At 34.1% G+C, this 21,588-nt stretch overlaps 1 protein-coding gene and 1 long non-coding RNA gene across 3 annotated transcripts; one reads left to right on the forward strand and one right to left on the reverse strand.

Annotated features, from left to right (window-relative positions):
• Positions 1-3,702: 3,702 nt before the first annotated feature.
• On the reverse strand, positions 3,703-8,658 carry DMR6 (2-oxoglutarate (2OG) and Fe(II)-dependent oxygenase superfamily protein). 2 transcript variants are annotated; one of them, XM_086564786.1, is made up of 4 exons: positions 7,904-8,658; positions 7,396-7,643; positions 5,147-5,471; positions 3,703-4,106 (listed from the first exon to the last, which is right to left on the reverse strand). In XM_086564786.1, exons 1-4 carry the CDS (start codon positions 8,099-8,101, stop codon positions 3,870-3,872), a joined length of 1,008 nt encoding a protein of 335 aa, XP_086420912.1. In that variant the 5' UTR covers positions 8,102-8,658; the 3' UTR covers positions 3,703-3,869. The 2 variants fall into 2 exon arrangements, with proteins under 2 accessions (XP_086420912.1, XP_086420913.1); XM_086564787.1 differs by having other exon boundaries at positions 3,703-4,184.
• Positions 5,471-7,647, forward strand: LOC147496001 (uncharacterized). Its single transcript, XR_015197911.1, has 2 exons — positions 5,471-6,155; positions 6,248-7,647. It is a non-coding gene; the product is annotated as an uncharacterized LOC147496001 (long non-coding RNA).
• Positions 8,659-21,588: the final 12,930 nt, after the last annotated feature.

Raw genomic sequence — 21,588 nt, forward strand, 5'->3', positions numbered from 1 at the left:
TAAGAAATTTGAACGAGTTATCAATATAATATTCATATATAAAAATTCTGCATATATAGTTGCAAATATTTTTTAGAATAATTAGTATAACATCACACGTTCGTAGATAATATTTAAAGATCCCACATAGTGAGTCATGTATAATTTAAAGAATAATTAACAGAAAATCGGGAACTAGATAATTTTTTATGATCCCACATAGTAAATGAAACATAATTTATTTTTATGTCCTGTTTGAAGTTGGTATTACACACCACAATGGATAATTAAAAGAAAATTAAAAACTAGATTCAAATACATTGAATTGAGTTCAAAGAGTAATTAACAGGAAATTGAAAATTTTATGCAAATACAATAAACCAGACTCAAAAAGTAATTAACTAAAAATCGGAAACTGGATGTAACTGCATTAAACTAACGTCAGAGAATAACTAACGAGAAATTAGAAATTGGATGCAAATCCTTGAAAAATATTTAACATAAAATTGGAAACAACATGCAAATACATCAAACAAACTTCAAATAATAATTAACGGAAAATTTAAAACTGGATGCAAATGCATTGAACTAATCTCAAAAAAATAATTAACAGAAAATTAAAAACCGAATGCAATTGCGTTGAACTAACCTCATAGAATAATTGGTGGGAAATCAGAAACTAGATGTAAATGCATTGAAATTAAATAACCTCACAGAATAGTTAACGAAAAATCAGAAACCAAATGTAATTGCATCGAACTAACCTCAAAGTATAAATAATAAAAAACTATATGCAAATATATTAAACTAACCTTAAAGAGTTATTAACGAGAAGTCAGAAACTGTATGCAAATACAATGAACTAATCTCAAAACTAATTAACGAAATATTGAAAAATGGATGCAACTGCTTTGAACTAATCTCAATGAATAATTAACGGAAAATCATAAATTTTGATACAACTACATTAAACTAACCTCAAAAAATTATTAATGAGAAATCGAAAACTTGATGCAAATGCATTGAACTAACCTCAAAGAGCAATTAACTAGAAATCGAAAATTGGATGCAACTACATTGAGCTAACTTCAAATAATAATTAACGAAAAATCAGAAACTTGATGCAATTGCATTAAACTAAAATTAGATATTAACTAATGGTAAATCAGAATTTGGATGTAATATCTTGAAGAATATTTAACGGAAAATCAGAAACTTGATACAAATACATTGAAATAACCTCAAAAGATAGTTAACAAGAAATAAGAAATCAGATGTAACTGGTCGAACTAACTTCAAAGTATAAATAACTAAAAATTTGAAACTAGATGCAATGCATTGAACATCGAACTAACCTCTAAAAATAATTAACTAAAAATCAGAAACTGGATGTAGATGTATTGAACTAATCTGAAATAGTAATTAATGAGAAATTGAAACCTAGATGGAAATGCAATGAACTAATCTCAAAAACTAATTAATGAAACATCGAAAACTAGATGCAACTGCACTAAATTAACTTTAATGAATAACTAACGAAAAATCATAAACCTGATACAACTGCACTGAATTAACCTCAAAGAATAATTAACGAAAAATCGGAAACTTAATGCAATTGCATTGAACTAACCTCAAAGAATAAGTAATAGGGAATCGGAAACTAGATGCAATAACTACATTAAACTAACCTCAATGAATAATTAACAGAAAATCGAAAACTTGATGCAAATGCATTGAACTAACCTCGAAACATAGTTGTATTATTTGTAGAGGGAATATAATATCTCGACAAGTATAGTTTTGCATTTTAAATAATATTTATCATAATTATTTTATTATGATTGAGAGTGTCTTGCTATTCAAATAGTTTCAATATCATTTTCGCCACATTGAGCATTCTCATCAAACTTCAATTATTAAAAGAAGTCGATAGGTTTTATCAAGGTTTGGTGTTTTCTTTTTATTGAGAGTTGTACAAGAAATTTAAATTAGTGATTAATATAATTTTCATATATATCTTATAGCTTTGTATAATTACTAATATTTTTTAGAATAATTTAATATAACGGCACCCGTTCGTAAGACGGGTTTGAAAACTAGTGTTAGAACTAATGTTTGTAATAATATATGTGAGTCCATTTGTACAGTAAAATTAAGCCGCTTCTCCCTTGATTTATCACACTGCTCTCTATTTTACAAATAATTACAAATTTGCCACTGACCAAAAGTTGTATTTTTGTGCTGCCCCACCCAAACTAACCGCACACGTGGCGTAGACACGTGCCAGTTAGCTAGTTACCTTTTAACACACGAGCTAGCATAAATTGTACAGTTCATCTCCCGAAACATTTTTTAGCAGCTATAGATAAAATCATAGTACAAAATATCAGGATATGAGTATTTATCGATATTCAATTTCTGGATATGTATCGTGGATATATCCTCTTCTTTGGGAATATTTGACATTAGTTCACATGCAAATATCGTGGATATATCCAAAATATCAACAAATATCGTAGATATTATAGATATTTCTTAATATATCATGATACATTATTTATATTTATTTAAAATATAATGGTAAATATTAAATAAGATTGTTATATATACAAAATATCGCCATATATCGCCAAATATTTTCAAATATCACAAATATCATAAAAATATCACCGATATTTGCAATCGATATATCTCTAAATATATCGTGATATTTATATATCTTTTTCTGAAATCTGGATAGATATCCCCAAATATCATGATATATCGGGATATTTTGTACTATAGATAAAACCACAAATCACACTAGCCAAATTAAGAAACCTTCTACCAACCCCGTTAGAATGGCCATTTGGTGTTTGGGATAGGCCTCCCATTGGACTTGCTCTAAGTGTTGTTTGCATGTATGCCACCGACTTTTTGCGGCTGTTGGGGCTGCTATAATTACGAAATTGGGCTTGTGGGTTGAGAAGAATTGTCAACTTGTACCTGACAGGTGAGGCCGAGTTCTGACTTGTCAGTGGGTGCGGAGGTGGAGGGGAGGTTTGTGTAGTGAGTTTTCTTACTATTGCGGAACAGACTAGACCTTTGTAGCCGGCTACGATGATTTTTGAGTTTTTGCCTGATAATAGGAATGAATCCATTTGGATTTTGAGATTGTAGATATGATGATTTAAAATGTGCAACAGTAGTTAGGCTGGTGGTCAATGGAATTGAAATTTTCCAGGGAACACCACTAAGCATTGGTTTCGATTCTGATTCTTTTGCCTTTTCAATTTTTCATTTTGAAACTCCCCAGTTTTTGTACCATGGTGCATGTATGTCTACAAATTCACACACACTCAGCTGATTCTGAGCTTTTGCCTTTTCAATTTTTCATTTTGAAACTCACCCAGTTTTTGTACCATGGTGCATGTATGTCTACAAATTCACACACTCAGCTGAGCTGAGTTATTATCTGAATGCAGAATATGCCCACCTGCTTCATTGCCAATAGTCTTCTTTCAGCAAGAGATTTATGAAATTCACGGACAGTTTACTATCGTCGCATCCCGACATTAGTGGATCAATAGTCTATAATACAGAGTCCGGATTTGTTCACAGCAATTATGCTGGTAGATTCTACCAGCACCGTTATTGGTCCATGTGTTAACGCTGTTATTACCAACAATAGCTACGCCTCTAGATTATAATTATGAAATTTAGTAGTATGAAAACACTAAAAAGTGCAATAAAACTTTGGCAAGTCCATAAATACGTTATTGTAGGAAGGTCACAACCACTGCTAAATGTAAACCACCTTAAATGATTAGCTCAATCTAAGAAATGGGAGAACATTTAAACAATCTAGGCCCTATCTGTAGATCCTAACAGCTGAGACATCCTATAGAGTCTCACTTATTCTTAAAGAACTCCAAACAATGCTCTTGATCCAAGTTCCTGCTCCAAAACTTTTTGTAATACTCATCATATGTAAATTTCCTGTAGACAGCTGGAGATTCATTGGTTGTCGCCGGGCAGATAATTGCATCATTAGCAGGGCATAGGAATGAAGCGACCGAGATTCTTTCAATTTCAGTGTTGACAATGGCTCGATGCCAAACGCTTTTGTACCTCCCATTGCTTAGTGCCTACACAATGGGAAAGTAACAGCCTTAGAATAAACTTGGTTCGAGTTCCATTACTTGCACAGCAACGAAACTAGTGACCTGATTCAAAAGTTGCTGTTTGCTTTCATCAGTTGCGTGTGCAGGTGAAGAAAACTGTTCTCACGTAGATCACACCTAAGAGTTGTTATTTTATCAAAGCTACATCTAACGTGTTTTAAACAACCACATCCAGATGAAAACCGAGTTTTCCCTTGATGTTGAAAACGAATCGTTTGTATTTTTGTATGTTACTTTGAGTAGCCATCGAGTCGTTTATACAAGAGTAGAAGTTATCCTCCATCTATCTTTGATCTTTCCATACGACAAAAAGTGAGAATTATTACTTTTGATCAGCGTCCATTATTGTATATATTAATCCAAAACTTGCAATGTAGCACGCGTTTTCCACCTATACGGGCATGAACCTTTTGCTACATTATACTTTAGATGAAATCAACCTGATTGATTGGTGATTGCTAAGTATAATATTTTGTTGATGACGTTGTGAATACAAAAATGCATCTTTCCCCGATACAATGACAAAATGTGTAAAAGGCTAAAAGACTACACTAATTTATGTGAAATTTTCAAAGGCGTTCGTTACCTCAAAAGATGCTTCCCCAATTGTGCAGGGAGAGATTATCAATGCGAACGAAGTCACCAACCACCATATACATGTCGGGACATAGAGTGAATATGTCAACAAGGTAAGTTGAATATTTAATCTATTGATTAATGTTGGATGCGAGCAACAATGCTGTATGTATAACACTTTATACCTACAGATGCCCATGTTCTAATCCCTATCTATATAACCATATCGGCCGATCAAATAACGTTACAAAAGGTCGACGAATTTTGCTTGCAGGTCTTGGTTCCTTGGTCGAAAAACTAAATTGACATCAAGGTGCATGGGAATGATTTTGTTCATACTGGGATTATGCTGGATGGATGTAAGTAGTTCAATATCTATTTTACCATACTGATGCATGTAAACAAAAAACAAATATAGCAAATGTTACCTGTACTTGATCACCAATGTTGACGACAAATGCACCTGGGTGTGGATTTACGGCCACCCATTTTCCGTTATGGAGTACTTGAAGTCCTGGTACTTCTTGACCTTGGAGAAGGATGGTAATGGTGTTAGGATCTGTATGGTGTGGTAGTCCATATGTCAGCTCTGGTGCCGGACATGGTGGATAGTAATTCACAGCCATATGTTGGCCCTGGTCACCCAATACCTTCTCCATGTAATCTTCTTCAAGGCCCAAGCTCATTGATACAAATCCAAGCAGGTTAAACCCAAGTTGGCGTACTTCTTTGCAATATGTACCGACAACATACCTAGGTAACAAACAAACAAACAAACATTTTAGGCTCCGCTTCCTTGTGACTCCAAAAGGTAGACACGACCAAATAGCATCAGGAGTCAATGTATGAATGCTTTGGTTTCATGTTTGATGGGTCTTGAAAATATCACCTGATTGTACATGTATCTCTGATACCTTAACGAATCGTATATGTGAAGGTACTTTAACACATATTTAAAAAATAAGTACATAAAAAAAAATAATAATAACGTGAAGGTACTGAAGATATAGTGCCAATTTGTCTAGAAACACAACAACTATGACTTATGATACGCCCTTAATTAAATCTTAGACAAATTGAAAGTAACGCGGAAAATTCAATTCTATTTTCCTAATTTGATTTTGATACGTTCTTTGCGTAAGATGATCAATAATTCAATACAAAATCCAACAAGTCATAATATAAAGAAAAATGTTTTTTCTAAACTGTTGTTTTTAACAATGTAGTGCACCTGGGCTAAAACAATTTTCCAATAACAAGAGCACTTGTTTAACATCTCTTAAAATATCAATCAGTTCAAGTATCTTATTTTGTAATTATCTTTACCCCAAAAAAAGGTGTCTTATTTGGTTCATTTAAGCTTCTTTCACACACAGGGCGTCAGCAACTAAACAACCTGGTAGGCGATGATGTGGTATGACTTGATTGTGGTGGTGGGTGAGTGAAGTCAAAACTTGAAAAATTGTAGACATTGCGCGAATGAAATTCTAGCCTTTACTTCAGATTTTTGTTTCATGTTTGCCTTGCAGGATCCAGATTTGACGTGATATAGAATCCTTTTAGATAGTTGGGAATTTGGGATTTGTGAAATGGGTGTAAAATTTGCCCACACCCCTGCCTTAAGACATATTAACAAATCCCATGTAGTCCCATTTTCTGTAAGGTGTCATAGTGTGTTCCCAATTTGCACTGCATATAATATTTGCTTGGCTACAAAATGATTAAAAAATGGGTGGCTTTTGAAAGGTGCCTTTTACTGTAGCCTCAATGACTAATGTTACTATTGCCATGGGACTGGTTCATGGTCATTTGAAGTTTTCAAAGCTCGCAAACATTACACTTTTTACACTTTCTTTCCAATTGGTGCTAAGTGACAAACTTTAAGAAAGTGATGGAATTGACCTCATTGAATCCATGTAGCCTTTTTATACTGTTCTTTTTAGCACAAAACAGTAAACTTTATGCAGTTTTTTTGTGTACGATATCACCCGTTCACCCCCAAACAAATAAAAAACTATGTACCCCTTTACTGTGATCTAATGGTATGAAAATCAAGAACAAAAAGAATAAAAGAGAAAATGAGAAGATGTTGTATTTCTAGACTGTCAACGGTTGGATGCGGCCCTCGTCCCTATGAAGACATCTTCGGAGTAGACAATCTCTACACGAAATCATATTGGCTGCTAGATACTTCAAGTCTTCAACGAAAATTCTTGCTTCCCCCAAAAAAGCTCTTAATTAAGCATTTAGACTTTAGAGTAATCTTCTAAGTTGAATCTCAGAATTCTGTCAAATATTTCAGTTGTTGTTGGACGAATGGAAATGGTGCCTAAATGACAACATAGGCTTGAAAAGTGTAAATTTCGAAATTTAGTCGGAAGATATCGAAAATCCGGTTTTTGGACTTTCGAAATTCTGAGATTCCCGCAATCCTAAACCATATGATGTAAATCTCGAGATCTGCATAGATGGTAAGTTGTGTGCTCCCCACCACACAAACTAAGTTTGAAAAGAACGTGTGTCTCCCAGGGTCATTTAGGAGTAAGGAGGCACTATTGTGTGTTGCATGTGCGGCGTCAATAAGGACCACACAATCATGCGTGATCCAGTCAGAATCCAGAAAACGGTTCTTCATAATCTTAATTCACAACTTTTAGAAAAAGTGAGGGGGGCTTACTTGAAAGCTGAGGGTACTGAAGGCCAATCTTCGACGTACTTCTCTAAAGGATGACAATGAAGTCTGAGATAGTCTCTCCAGTTGTTAACAGTTTCCTTCTTCAAATTGAAACTTGTTGACAATCTCATTGTCTTAGTTGGATCGTCAGAATAGAACTTCATCTTCACATCCAAGGGTAAATGAAAGAATTCATGAGCAATCTGCATCATCCCCTCCACTAGTTCACTGCTTATTCCATGATTGATCACCTGGTCAATATATTCACACAAACATATCGGGTACATAATTTTCAACTTGCAATACACTATAAAATTAAACTAATTTCTTGACACCATATCGACATATCGAATGAACATAGAAAAAACAAGGGGTCACCCCCTCAGCCAGAGGCTCGGCCCAGTCTTCATTTGCTACCACTTAAACGGCCACAAGGGCTACTAGGTGCCACATGCATAAGACTTGGGAGTCATTTGCTCTTTTTTTACCAAATAATTGAAGCATAATATACCTGGAAAAATCCATGAGATTTACAAGCATCCCCAATAAGTTGAGTAAGTTTGGATCTATCGAGATCATTTAAGTCGATAATTGGAACATTTTCGCAATCCGTGACCTCCAAGAGTCTCGGTCTCTCGGATTCTGGTCGAACATAATTTTCTGGGAGATTTGTGTGTTTAGTTCCGGAGGATAAAACCACAGACTCCATAGATAAATAAATTAAGGATCGGAAAAGGGGTTGGATGCTACAGATTTGTGTGCTGATAGAACTTCAAAGCAGAAGATCTTTATGTGTTAAGAGCAAGTGGCATGAGCGAATATATATAGAGAAGTAGAGAACAATGAAGTTGATGCCTTCATAATTGTACAGGTGACGTCTTATATATATAGATGGAAAACATCTTGTGATAGGAATATATCACAAAAGCTGACATATGAAGCAAATGCACAGATGACATAAGCATATTCGTTCAAGGAATTGCAATGGATGACATAGCCATGGTACATTGCGTTTGAGTTATCTGTGACTATTTTAGATAACAGGGTCTGACTGTTTTTGTGGGTACGTCAATGTAATCCACAGCCCCTTTATACGTGAAGATATAGCCAATATGGGATGATGGGGCGGTGCAGATGGGGTATGGTTTGATACTTTTATTTAGATATTTAGATATTTTGCTTGGAGTTCTTATCCTCCAATACAACAAACTAGAGGATAGAAACTCCAAACAAAGATGGGATTGGAATGAACGAAGGTTTTCCTATCGCCATAAAATCCTTAATGTTTAAATTAAAGCATTACTTCAAAAAATATGTGACACTGATTTTAGGCCGTTAGTAATGATATAGATTTCCTTTTCTTCAAAGATAACACCTCAGGAAAAGTTAACATGAGGTTACACATCATGGTTCTTACCTTAAGACAGGAGCAGCCCTGAGGACAGGCAACACAAGGAAGCGTCTTGGCCCCAAAGTTTTGTCCAAGATAAGCCCCCAATTTCACCAGTTCTATTTGACCATAAAGACTTATCCTGGAAAAAAAATTAACCAGTAAAGCCTATGCGACACAAAATCCATCCCATCTAAGTCCAATAGCCAATTCAACTTGTAACAAATCAAATTTGTTCAAACCCGAATGTGTGATCCAACAGTCTAGAAATATCCAACAGTCTAACTATAGATTGAATTAATCATGCCCCCTATTTTTTTGTGCTTTATATTTTTGGTTCTTTGCACTCTAGAAATATAAGTTGCAGGCTTCTTTAGTCGTCTTCCATTTTATTATAGTTTTTCTCATTTGTTTTTGGGTTTCTTGTTATTCCGTGAAAAAAAAAAAAAATTGGCAGAGATTCCACAAGACAAATCCAAAAACCGGAATTCCGGCCCATATTCCATTACATTCTGATTACATTTTGAAATTCAAGTTTTTTCGACTCTTGATTTGGAATTCCAAATTTCTCATAAATTGAAATATTCAATGGAATTCCAAAAATTCCATTGAAATCACAAACTATGATTCTACCAGGAAAAATGGCCCACACTTTTGAAATACACCCCTCCCTCCCAAAAAAAAAAAAAAAAAAAAAAATAAAAAAAGATTAATATTAGATCTAAACTTTGAGATCCAAATCAACTCGTTAATACTTCACCGTCGCATGGTTTTTTGTGAGAATACACGCAACAACTACGTATTCTTGTAAGAGTAATAGTGTCTCTCATTATATCATATACTTCAATGTAATGTATTGGGTGATGAACTGCGTATAAACATATAGTTATATATGCAGGGCTGGCTCAAGGGTGGATGTGGCCTTAGGCGACGATCCAAAGTGAGGCCTTTTTTTCTAAGCTCATTGACAAGTTGACTAAAATGTAATAGCAGAAGAAATCTATGACAATCAAAATGAATATCAGACATTATGCATCACATTAGACAATGTCTTATCTACTAAACAAGTGTAATCTCCTAACATAGAAATTGTCCAACTTAACAAATATTAAAATCGCCCTATATATGATAGAATCTACAATAAAGTATTTCAAAGAGCCATGTGATGTCCAACACAAAGAAAATAATATGTAAATAAACATATCAAAAAAAAAGTTATCAATTCCATATAAAAGAGTGTTTGATCACCTTCCAAACACAAAAGATTAAATACTAGTTTGTGAGATTGTGAAAATGTGATTTTAAGATATCAATGGTTGGGGTGAAATTGGAAGTTCAATGAAAAAATGGGAAAGAGATAATTGGTAAATTTGTCTTTAATTAACTTTAGAAAAAGTGAAAAAAGACACTATAGAATGTGGAGATTTTGCATTAATTGTGGGATTTTCCATTTTTATTTATTCTTTCTAGTTAAGAGGTTTAACTAGATGAGGACACTTCCATAAAAATTGAGACTACTACTATCGTTTGTAAAAATATAATTTTGAGATGCAAATTATATAGTGGACTATTGGATATTATTTCTTTTAAACCAATTCAATTCCCGAAATTTAGTGCGGTAGGGAGATTTGGAGAAAACAAATTGACCACATTGTCCCTTTTTGTGTTTTGTTTGACTTTTAAAAAAATGGTAATACCAAACATATAAAAGGAGAAACAAGGAAATTTTGAGGCTTTCCAAATCCGAGGCTTTAGGCGGCAGCCTAAGTCGCCTAATGGATGAGCCGGCACTGTATATATGTTTGATCCGTCTGATCACATTGTATCAAAATTATTCAAAATATCTCACCAAAGAGATTTCGTTTAAACTCAATGTGCTACCAATTTTAGGGCCCAACTCCAATATTAACATTGGCTTCATTTTGTTTCTTGTTTTGCATATATAAGAGCATCATCAACGCACTGTTAAAAAAAATTGCGACACATCAGCATTTTAACTCAGTCGAAATTGTTAAAACCAGTTTATGTACCAATGTGTTTTGTAGAAATTTTCGGTTTCCATTTCGGACAGCAGAACTTGTCCCATGCAAGTACAATTTTTTGTTAAACGGGACAACTTCTCCTGTTCCTTATTCCCTCTATTTTCTTGGCGCCAATTCATTTTGGCATCCATCGGTTCAAAATTCAGCCGTTTTAATTTTTTATTAAAAATAAAATTGAAAAAAATTTGGACGACAAAAGTTGACCTGTTCAACATCTGGACGGCTAAAATTGTCCCATGCGAGTGGCTGTTAAATTTATGAGTATTTTAGTTGAGAATTTAACAATTACTGAAATAGAAACGGCAGTTTAGCAATGTGTTGGTGAACGAAATTACTATAAAAATTGCTACATGTCACATTGGCAATAAAAAATAGTTCTGCGCGTTGATGATGCTCAAAGAGGATTATTAACGCATTGCTAAAACCCATTCTAATATGACAGGTGGCAATTTATTTAACAATTCAGGTCTTCAACGCATTGCTATAACCTCATTTCTAACTCAGTAATTATTAAAATCGAAACTATTTTCTTCAAAATTATAGAAATGGATGGAATGGAATAACTTTAGCCATTTCATTTTTTTGGTAACAAGACAAAAAAGGAAATCATTTTATATACTTAAAAAATCATCTTAGATATTATTTTAAAAAGGAAATAAACTTGTTTCTATGTAAGTTCTACTCATACTCCCTCTATAACTCTCTTGGGACTCCAATTCCTACGTGGCATCAAAATCATATTCTCTCTTTCCAAAATTAAAAAAAAAAAATATACATAGAAACAAATTAATAACAAATAACTGCCTAATTAAATTACTAAAATCTTAAATTAATTAATTAATTAATTTAAAAAAAATGCTTGATCAAAAAAAAAAAATTTACCTATATTTTCACAGACAAATCAAAGAAAGAAAGAAAGAAAGAATAAACCTTAATTAACACAAAAAAAAAGTTGAATTGAGTGCCCAAGTGCAAAACAAATCATTATTTTTTTTTTACATTTATATACACCATACATATGAACAATTTGTTCAAGTAAATAGATAGAGAACCATATGAATATTTTTTCCTCCATTCCAAATTAATATAAACTAAGTAATAAAAAGTATAATTTGTGACAACAAAAAAAGAGATGGAATTGAGAATGAGGAAGGTGAATTTTTTGGGGCGTTTTTATTATTGTTATTATACATTTTTTTCGCTTGATTTGTTTATGGAAATATAAGTATATTTTTTTGTTACATTTTTAGATTTTAGTTATTTAATTGGATAAGTTATTAGTTATTTGTTTGTTTCTATTACTATTTTTTGATTTTTGGAAAGAAAAATATAATTTGTATACCACGTAAGATATGAAGTCCCTGCTCCCTAGAGAATTATTAAGGGAGTCTAAATAGATTTTTTGATATTTCTCCTGACCAAAATTAAAAACATAAATTTAGACAAAATTGCATTGAAGCTTAAGATTAAAATAGCAATTTTTGGCAGCTATTTTTGCTGATGTGTCGCAATGAATATGGAAATTGCGTTAAGATTAAAATGGCAATTTTTGGCAGTTATTTTTGCTGATGTAATGAATATGGAAATTGCGTTGATGATACTCTAAATCAACTCATCATATATACATGACTTTAAATTAGAATATGTTATTTTGGTATCCCACATTTCCTACCAATCAAGAGGAGGTACTCCATAATCTGGGAGATCCCCACTAGTTTCTATTCTTGTGAGAACCCGTGAGGGGTTTCATTCTCTCAGTTTATCATCACCTCAATGTAGAGTTGTAGACACCAATAACTATCTTTATCAAAAAATAAAAAATAAAAAATAAAATATATAGAGACACCATAAATATGATTGTTGATGAGTAGTCGAGTTTAGGGTGGTGGTTATCGAAAAAAAAAAAGATGAGTAGTCGAGCTGCCAACTTTATATGATATCAATCGTATCATGATATGACTGTCGACGAGTACTGCCAACTTTATACATGAGTATGATATCAATCGTATTATGATATGACTGTTGATGAGTATTCTGTTGTCGAACTGCCAACTTTATACATGAGTATGATATCAATTGTATTATGATATGACTGTTGACGAGTATTCTGTTGTCGAACTGCCAACTTTATATGATGAGTATATCATAATATACTCCTCACCATAAACTAATTCCGGAGGCTATAGCGTCCAACAAGCGAATATGAATTAAAAAGTTATAATAACTAACACAATTAAACAGTTATTATTGTACGATAACTAAGGGTCAAACTAACCCAGGAATTTTGGCACTATCACAAGTTCTAATCACCTTATAAAAAAAAGATTAATTTAGCTAGAAAATTCAATGTTACTTAATTTAGCTAGATTAATTCAGTTTGCAGGGGCGGCCCTGAGTTGACGGCCCTAGTCGAATTCCTAAAGTAGAGGCCTAAATTTACACAGCATAAATTAAAACTTACAGAAAATTAGATTTGTAGGTGAATTACTATGGCTGGTAATGCTGCTATTAAAGAAGCTTGAGCTGTTGAACATGGTAATGGTGTGTGAAATTTATAAATGTGTGTCAAATGGACTTATAGTTTGGGACCCTTTTTTGGGTCAAAATTTGGGGCCCCAGACCCCTTCAGGGCCGCCCCTATCAGTTTGTAGTTTGTACACTAGTTCAGAATTCAAATTTAATTATTTTTTTATATATTGAGGTGTTACAAGCCGATTGTCGCGCACATACTCGGCAAAACTTAGGAAATAATTAAGAACAAACAAACGCATACTTACGAGATATGGATGTCGATTTGCCGACACGTATCACTAAGCAAAGTGTGTATGCCGACAACCAATTTCTTCTAGTGATTAAATATTTACTACGCAATAAAGAGGCTTTGCCGAGCTAGCCAGATAACCTGTCATGGTGTCCGCACTTTTTGTCTCTTTCTACTTTGGTTTTTTGTTATTTTTTGTCTTTTTCAGTTTTAATATTGGGTTTGTCTCTCTGGCCACGTGTGTAACACGTGCTCAATGCTAGTCACTACAATAAAAACGGGCTTCATGTTCGAAAATGGAAGTACGAAGCGGTGAATGTGGGTCATTGCCATCAATTTGCGGAAGACAAACAATGTAAGAAAACTTATTGCACAATGTCAGTAACTTTTACTCAAACTCTTAGGGACCTTGGCTTAAGCTAAGTCTAGTGGTTTTGTGTGCTATCCCACTATAGCACAGGGATAGTGTTAGCGGAATGGTGTAAGTCACACCCAATAGTTTCTAAACCATCCGTCAGTACGTGTTAAATGCTAGGAATTAGAGATCACACTAATCCCGACTGACGACAATTATCCTCAAGATTTTGGAAATCAATGACAAAACAAAAATACCAACATAATCACTAAAGCAATAATGAAAAAAAACAAATAATAAACGAACCACAAGAAACTTACGTGACTTGGCAATTCTCTATGTCCACAAGCGCACCAAAATCCACTATAATCAAAAAGTTATTTACAATATCATGAGCCTCACACAAACATCAATCTATCTCTCACATGTAATTTTAGTACTCACAAATTTATATTATTGCACTATCACAATGCACTCTCAAATTTGGCTATTGTCTTACACTAATTATTGCTCAAATAATATACTTGTTACGTGCTCCGTACACTATAAGCTCTCTTAGTTGTGTCTTTAATTATCATATACCCTGCAGTATTTATAGACTCATGGACGTGAGGAAAACCAAGCAATTGGTTTCCAAAACCAATTTGGAAATCCCATACGTATTGGACAATGAGAGATTGGTGGTAGTTTCCAATACCGAGTAATTCAACTCCATATTGAATTAGTAGTTGGCGGTTAGTACTTGGTTTCCAATTCCAAGCATGAACCACATCAGGCTCCACATACTTAACAATATCCCACTTGGACTGATAACCACTGTAAGTCAACTCCATGCATTTCCAATGCATAAATGGTGTGCTTCATCCACGATCTTCAAGCTAGAAGACCAACTGAAACTAGACACAGCTTCAGTTTCTCAATAATCATTGTCTTTGTCCATTGTGAGTCCGAGCTCACTGACAGTAGCTCTCACTGTAAAGACATAACCAGTAGTGCATTTCTTGCGATCAACTTCACCTCTAAAGTCTGTATCAATATACCATTGCAAGTACACATCATCCCTCACATAACAAATGTATTCATTAGTAGTACCTCTTAGATATCGCAGTATCCACTTCACCACTTCCCAGTACTCCTTGCCACGATTGGTCATCAACCTGTTAACAACTCCCACTTCACGTGTAATAGTTGGACACATGCAAACCATGTACCATTGCCTAAGGAATTGTGTCAAACTACATAAGCTCTTTCTCAGCTTGCATACCATATTCTCTCTACCCAATTTAATGAAACACTTACGTTGATGTACATACATCTTTTCCTCTTGATTACCTTGGAGGAAACCAATTTTCACATCTAAATCCTCAAGGTATAAAACTTCTATTGCAACAATACTCGATACTGACATCGTAGTATTCAGTTTTATAACTAGAGAGAATATTACTGTGTAATCAAAGATGAGGGACTTCATCTCATTCTTTAGTGCAAGCTCCCACCATCAACCTCCAATGCTTTATCATAACACTGGGGCATACCGCCATTAGTACGTAGCAATGATACTGGCGGTTCTCTATCGATCAGGTAAGCTACTGTGCTAATAGCCTCTGCCCAGAACTGCTTGGGCATCCCTGCTAGTGTATGCATACACTTAGCTCTTTCTGTCAGTGATCTGTTCATACACTCTGCCACCCCATTCTGTTAAGGCATCCCTAGCATAGTATATTCTATCTTCATTCCATTATTTGCACAATCAATCTTGAAACCTGAATAAACATACTCTCCTCTTTCACTGGATCTCAGCTCTTTCACCCTTAAGCCTATCTTATTTTCAACCTTGGCCTTACACTTCATAATCCTTCGATTTATGTCTCAAGAAATATGCACACACCTTTCTTGTGTGGTACGATCATCAATGAAAGTCATAATATATGACTTTCTGCTATGGGAGGAGACTGTAGCTGGTCGCCAGACATTTATATGGACTAACTTAAGCTTTTCTGCTTTCAGAGTTCCACCCATGTTCTGAAAACTCACCCGCTTCCATTCTTCAATGCAATTCTCACGAAAGCCAAACTCAATCAATTGTAATATGGGTAGCTTTCCAAATGAGTGTCTGAGTGAAGCGCTTGCATTCCTTTCTCACTCATGCGACCAGGTCTGTGATGCCACACATCTGAATCATCTTTGTTATACGCAAAATCAATTGAACCAGATGCATCTATGGTCCTATAGAGAGTATCATTCTTCTTTCCTTTTGCTACTATCATAGAACATCTAGAGACCTTCCAAGCACACCAGTAAAGGTTGTCACATAACCTTCATCTGCCAACTGCCCCATAGAAATCAAGTTCTTCATCAAATCAGGGACATGTCTCACATCCCTCAATTTCCATGCAAACCCTTTCAATTTGATATGCACATCACCTTTGCCAACAATGTTACAAGGTTGATCATCACCAAGAAACACCTTGCCTAAGTCACCTTTGGTGTAGTTCTTAAAGAACTTTTGATTTGAGGTAGCATGGAACGATGCGCCATCGGAATTTATCACCCAAGACTCCCAATTGTTCTTCTCCATAGAACATATCAATGCATCATCATCCACTTCAACAATATTAACATTTTGATTCTTGTTATTGTTATTATTTCTTGGTGTTTTACATTCATAACTATAATGGCATGACATACCACAATTGTAACACAAATCATCATTTGTATCTCTAGGTTCTTGTTCAACATCATCAAGGCTATGAGATTTTCATCTCCCCCTTCTATGTTCTGACCGATGTCGGCCTTTGTATGAACTCCTTCCTCTACTCTATGTGATCAATGCAGACTCTGAAATAGAGGCACTATCTGACTGCCTTTGAATCTCCTCGGTTAGTATCATACTAACAACTTAATCATATTTCAATTTAGATTTATCGGAAGAACTACTAATTGCAAAATCGTGGCTTTCCAACTCGGTTGCATCTGTCCAAAAATTATGCAAGCCATCACCCCATCACTAAAAGTGATCTCAATTGACTCAAGTTGGTATTTGGTCTCATTAAACAAATTGAGATGTTCTCTGAAAGAATCTTCCTCAGACATTCTCAATGTAAAGAGTTTAGTTATAAGATGCACCTTATTTGCCGCAGAGGGTTATTCATACATACTTGAGAGAGCTTTCATGAGAGATAATATAATTTTCTCGTTCTTAATGGTGAAGGCTACAGACTTTGTCAAACTCAATCGGATTGTCGTTAATGCTTTTCTGTCAAGCAAATCCCATGTTTCTTGTTCCATCACTGCATGCTTCTTTCCTACCAACGGTTCATAGAGATCTTTCTGATAGAGATAATCCTCTATTTTCATCTCCAAAAACTGAAGTTTAATTTGTAACATTAAACCTCTCAACCATGGTTGTCGTCTTCTCGGTTGTCATTGCTCCCACTTGAACCAAACTACAATGGAGTAATCTTCACTCAAAAAATTTCTTCAAACACCTTGTCTCAAACAATGGCGGAGTTCACCACTCAAAAATTTCTTCAAACACCGTCAATAATTCGATTCATAAACTAAAGCTATGATACAAGTTGTTAGGAATTAGATATCACATTAATCCTAACTAACGACAATTATCCTTAAGATCTTGGAATCAATGACAAAACAAGAACACCAATACAACCACTAAAACAATAATGAAAAATACAAAAAATAAATGAACACAAAAAACTTAGGTGGTTTGGCAATTGCATACATCCATAAGCGCACCAAAATCCACTATAATCAAAGAGTTGTTTACAATGTCACAAGCCTAACACAAACACCGACCTCTCTCTTTCACACACAATTTTGGCACTCACAAATTTATGCTATTGCACTATCACAATGCACTCTCAAATTTGGCTATTGTTTTATACTAATTATTACTCCAATAATGTATTTGCTATGTGCTCCGTACACTATGGGCTCTCTTAGTTGTGTCTTTAATTCTCATATACCCTGCGGTATTTATAAACTCATGAACGTGATGAGAACCAAGCAATTGGTTTCCAAAACCAATTTGGAAATCTAATACGTACTGGACAATGAGAGACTGGTGGTAATTTCCAATACCGAGTAATTCAACTCCATGTTGAATTAGTAGTTGGCGGTGCGGTAGTTGGTTTCCAATTCCAAACATGACCCATATCAGGCTCCACATATTTAGCACCAAAGGTGTCAAAAAAATATTTGAATTTCTAGCCACCTCTTCTAATGGCGTGTAGCCCAAATCAAGCAAGTAGTGGAGCCTAGTGGCATGTAAACACTTTTTATCCGCCATTTGTAGTGGCTTGCCAACAAAATATGTTTTACCCGCTTTTTAGAATAGTGTATAGATCATATGCCATTCCGCTAAAATTTGCACTATGTATAGGTAAATTAATAGCGGTGGCATTAATGAGTTAGTGTTTTGACGTACCATTGGATCAAGATTTTTACCATATTTAGTGGGATAAGCACTATTGGACTTAATCTTAGGGAGCTCTATTAGGGGCAATCTCGTGATAATACCACTGTTGCGAGCTAAAAATTTGGAAAGCCAATAAAATAAAAATATATAATATAATAAAAGAGAAAAAAAAAATTATTATTATTATTACATTTGGAACATCAAGTGAGACATGATACCATGACATGTATTTATTGGCGTGTTTGGGTGTCTACATCATGAGCCAAATCCTGTAAAGGGATTTTTTAGTGCTCGTGATTGCCAAAAATGACAAATACAGTGACAAAATCATGCCGTATCTTTTTACTGCGTTCCCATTACTATGCCGTTTAATTGTAGGTACAAGGCTACAGCCTGAAATTGTGGACCTATATATTACATGGACACGGCTGAAACACGGCATTCCACTGAAAAATTGCGTGCGGCGTGCCCAACATGGCACATATTCAACTTTTAACCTTCCACGGATCAAAGGGTTGTCCAGAGGAGCTGAATATCCATACTATCAGCCAATGCAAAACCAAACAATTCTGAAAGCAAGATTTTGATGGATAATATATTTTATTTTGTTTTGTTTGATAGTTGAGTTCACTTTGAATATCAGGTCCTATCTTTAGTCCAAGCTCTTTGATTGCTAAAAGATTACCTTTTTGAAGTTCTTTCAGGTGGTGCATAATTATATATGTTGGTGACAAGAGTCCACGATTAGCAGTTCTCTTCTCTTTATTTGTTAGTTGTTTTCACGTTGTCCCTGTTCTCATTTTTCTGTAGGATTTTGGCCTCATTGTATTGTATAACAGCTACTGTATGACTATCATAGCTAGTAAATTCGTGGAAGGCAAAAGTTCGATATGTTAATTATTTGTTTAAGATTCGAAATTTTCAATAATAATATTTTTAAATATTCGGTCCAATAAAACGCTAACGGTAAAAATACGATATATATGTTTTAAACGGGTATAATACGAATGTATTTCTTTAAAATTCGGCTATATATTTTACATTTAAAATTTTGATATATAAGTATATAACATTTTTATTTTTATTTTTACAATTTTATTCATGAAAAAATAATACAAATGTCAAATTTTTTGTTCTACTTACTATTACTAACACATTTATTTTTGGTTCCAATTAAGGCCCGGCCCAACCAATTCGCGAATTAAACCGTATTATTCAAAAATTTGCCAAATTATTCATTTTATTCGCCAAACCTTATAATTCGCAAATAATTCGGCAATTATAAGCCCGACCTAACCAATTCGCGAATTAAACCGTATCATTAAAAAATTCGCCGAATTATTCGTTTTATTCGCCAAACCTTATAATTCGCGAATAATTCGTGAATAATTCGGCGAATTATTAGTTATGATGACTATGTGATCAGGGGCGGTGCTAGGAGTGCGACTGCACAGGGCCCGGACAATGGCTGGTCGTGGAGCTAGTTGAGTTGATCATGAGTTTTAGTGCTCAAGCTAGGCTTGTGTGCCTCTCGAGTTGAGTTCAAATTTTGTTCAAACTCGATTTGTCAAGTATTGAAGTAGCTCAATGAGTTTAGATTTCTATTTTTTCAGACTACAAATGCAAATGCACTAATAGATTCTAGAGTTTGATTTGACTTAAAAACCATAAATATTTTATAGAATTCTGACATTCCATTCGAAATCACAAACTATATTCGTACTATGCCATCGAAATATCAACAATTTCAGAGTTTAAAACTTCAACTAGTATTGACTGAAATTTAGTTCTATGCTTGCAGTTTGAATGCATTTTGATTGGTTGTAATATATTTAAAAGTCTTATTGAAGTTGTATAATTTATAAATTCAAAAATAAAAATATGAGAAACACTTTCGTGTTATACACATATTTTTATCCTTATTATTTTAAAAATCCCACCTCTATCTACAGTACTACAATAGTAAATTTTTAATAAAAAAAATATGACTCTTGGTCATTTTGTGTGTACTGTTTTGTCTCCATAGTTTTGTTCTAATTAAGAGTTTACCCGTAATGAGTGTGCATAGCACCTACCCCATACTAGTATACGTTACGATTTCGGATATGAGCGTGCATAATACTATGATAGTTTGTCATTTATATAATGTTTGAAATACCCATCCTTCTAGATACCTCCGTCTTGCACTCTTACTAAAAGTTACTATCCCGAGTCCCAACGAATCAAAATGTGCATTTGCAAAACGCGTATCTCTTCACAGCAAGGTCAACTCCAGTGACGTCTAAGCAAGGTATCAATTTTCTTAAAAGAAGTTTTGTGCCGGGCTTTGTGGACTTGTGGTGATTCTAAATGTCATGCAATGCAACATATCAATTTTTGTTTGTTTTTTCCTTATACAAAAATCCAACAACTCCATCTTGTTAATTGGGAAAGTTTGTACTCTTCCAATCAGTGAAGGTGCGTCAGGAATTAGATGGAATCGATTCTGAATCGAAGTAGCATAGGTAGGCTTTTCGGCCTGGAGATGCTTTAAAAGCGATTCTTCCTTTGGGCCACTATCGTCCACAGCTAATAGAGAACAGGTCCAAAAGACAATATTGCACTTTAATTTGGGTTATAGTGCGGTTGGGTAGATAGTTACGGCTCTAGGACAAAACAATGGCAAAGACTATTGCATTTTATTGTTTTTGTTTTTTTTTTTTTTTTTTTTCAAGTCACAACCAATGAAAGCTAAAAAAAAATCATCATTGTTGGTTTTACATATTTTTATTACAACCTCACCACCCAACTAAACTAAACGTAATTTAATCTATTACTTAAGAAATCTATTATTTTCCAACCTTGATTTCTTTTAGTACCCAATTAAAACTTTAATCCACAAAATTTAAAAACTATAATTTCTAACAAATTGAGAATATGAAGATCAGATCAACGTATTGATAAAGATTTAAAAAATATTGAAGATATACACAATGAAGAAAAAAAATAATAATGAATTACCATTAAAGGCAACCCTGAACTATTTGATTTATTTGATTTACATTTTTATTGTATGTAAATATATGAGTTAGAGTGATTTGTACTTTGTCATTGGTATGTTGTTATTCAAATTTTACTTAATTTATATACAACTAATTTGATCAACGAATTTACATGCAAAGAGGTGTCTGCATGTTCTAACACACATACATAAACTTATTTACATATATG

Source organism: Coptis chinensis, chromosome 6 (assembly GCF_015680905.1).
Source record: "Coptis chinensis isolate HL-2020 chromosome 6, ASM1568090v1, whole genome shotgun sequence".
Lineage (NCBI taxonomy): Eukaryota > Viridiplantae > Streptophyta > Magnoliopsida > Ranunculales > Ranunculaceae > Coptis > Coptis chinensis.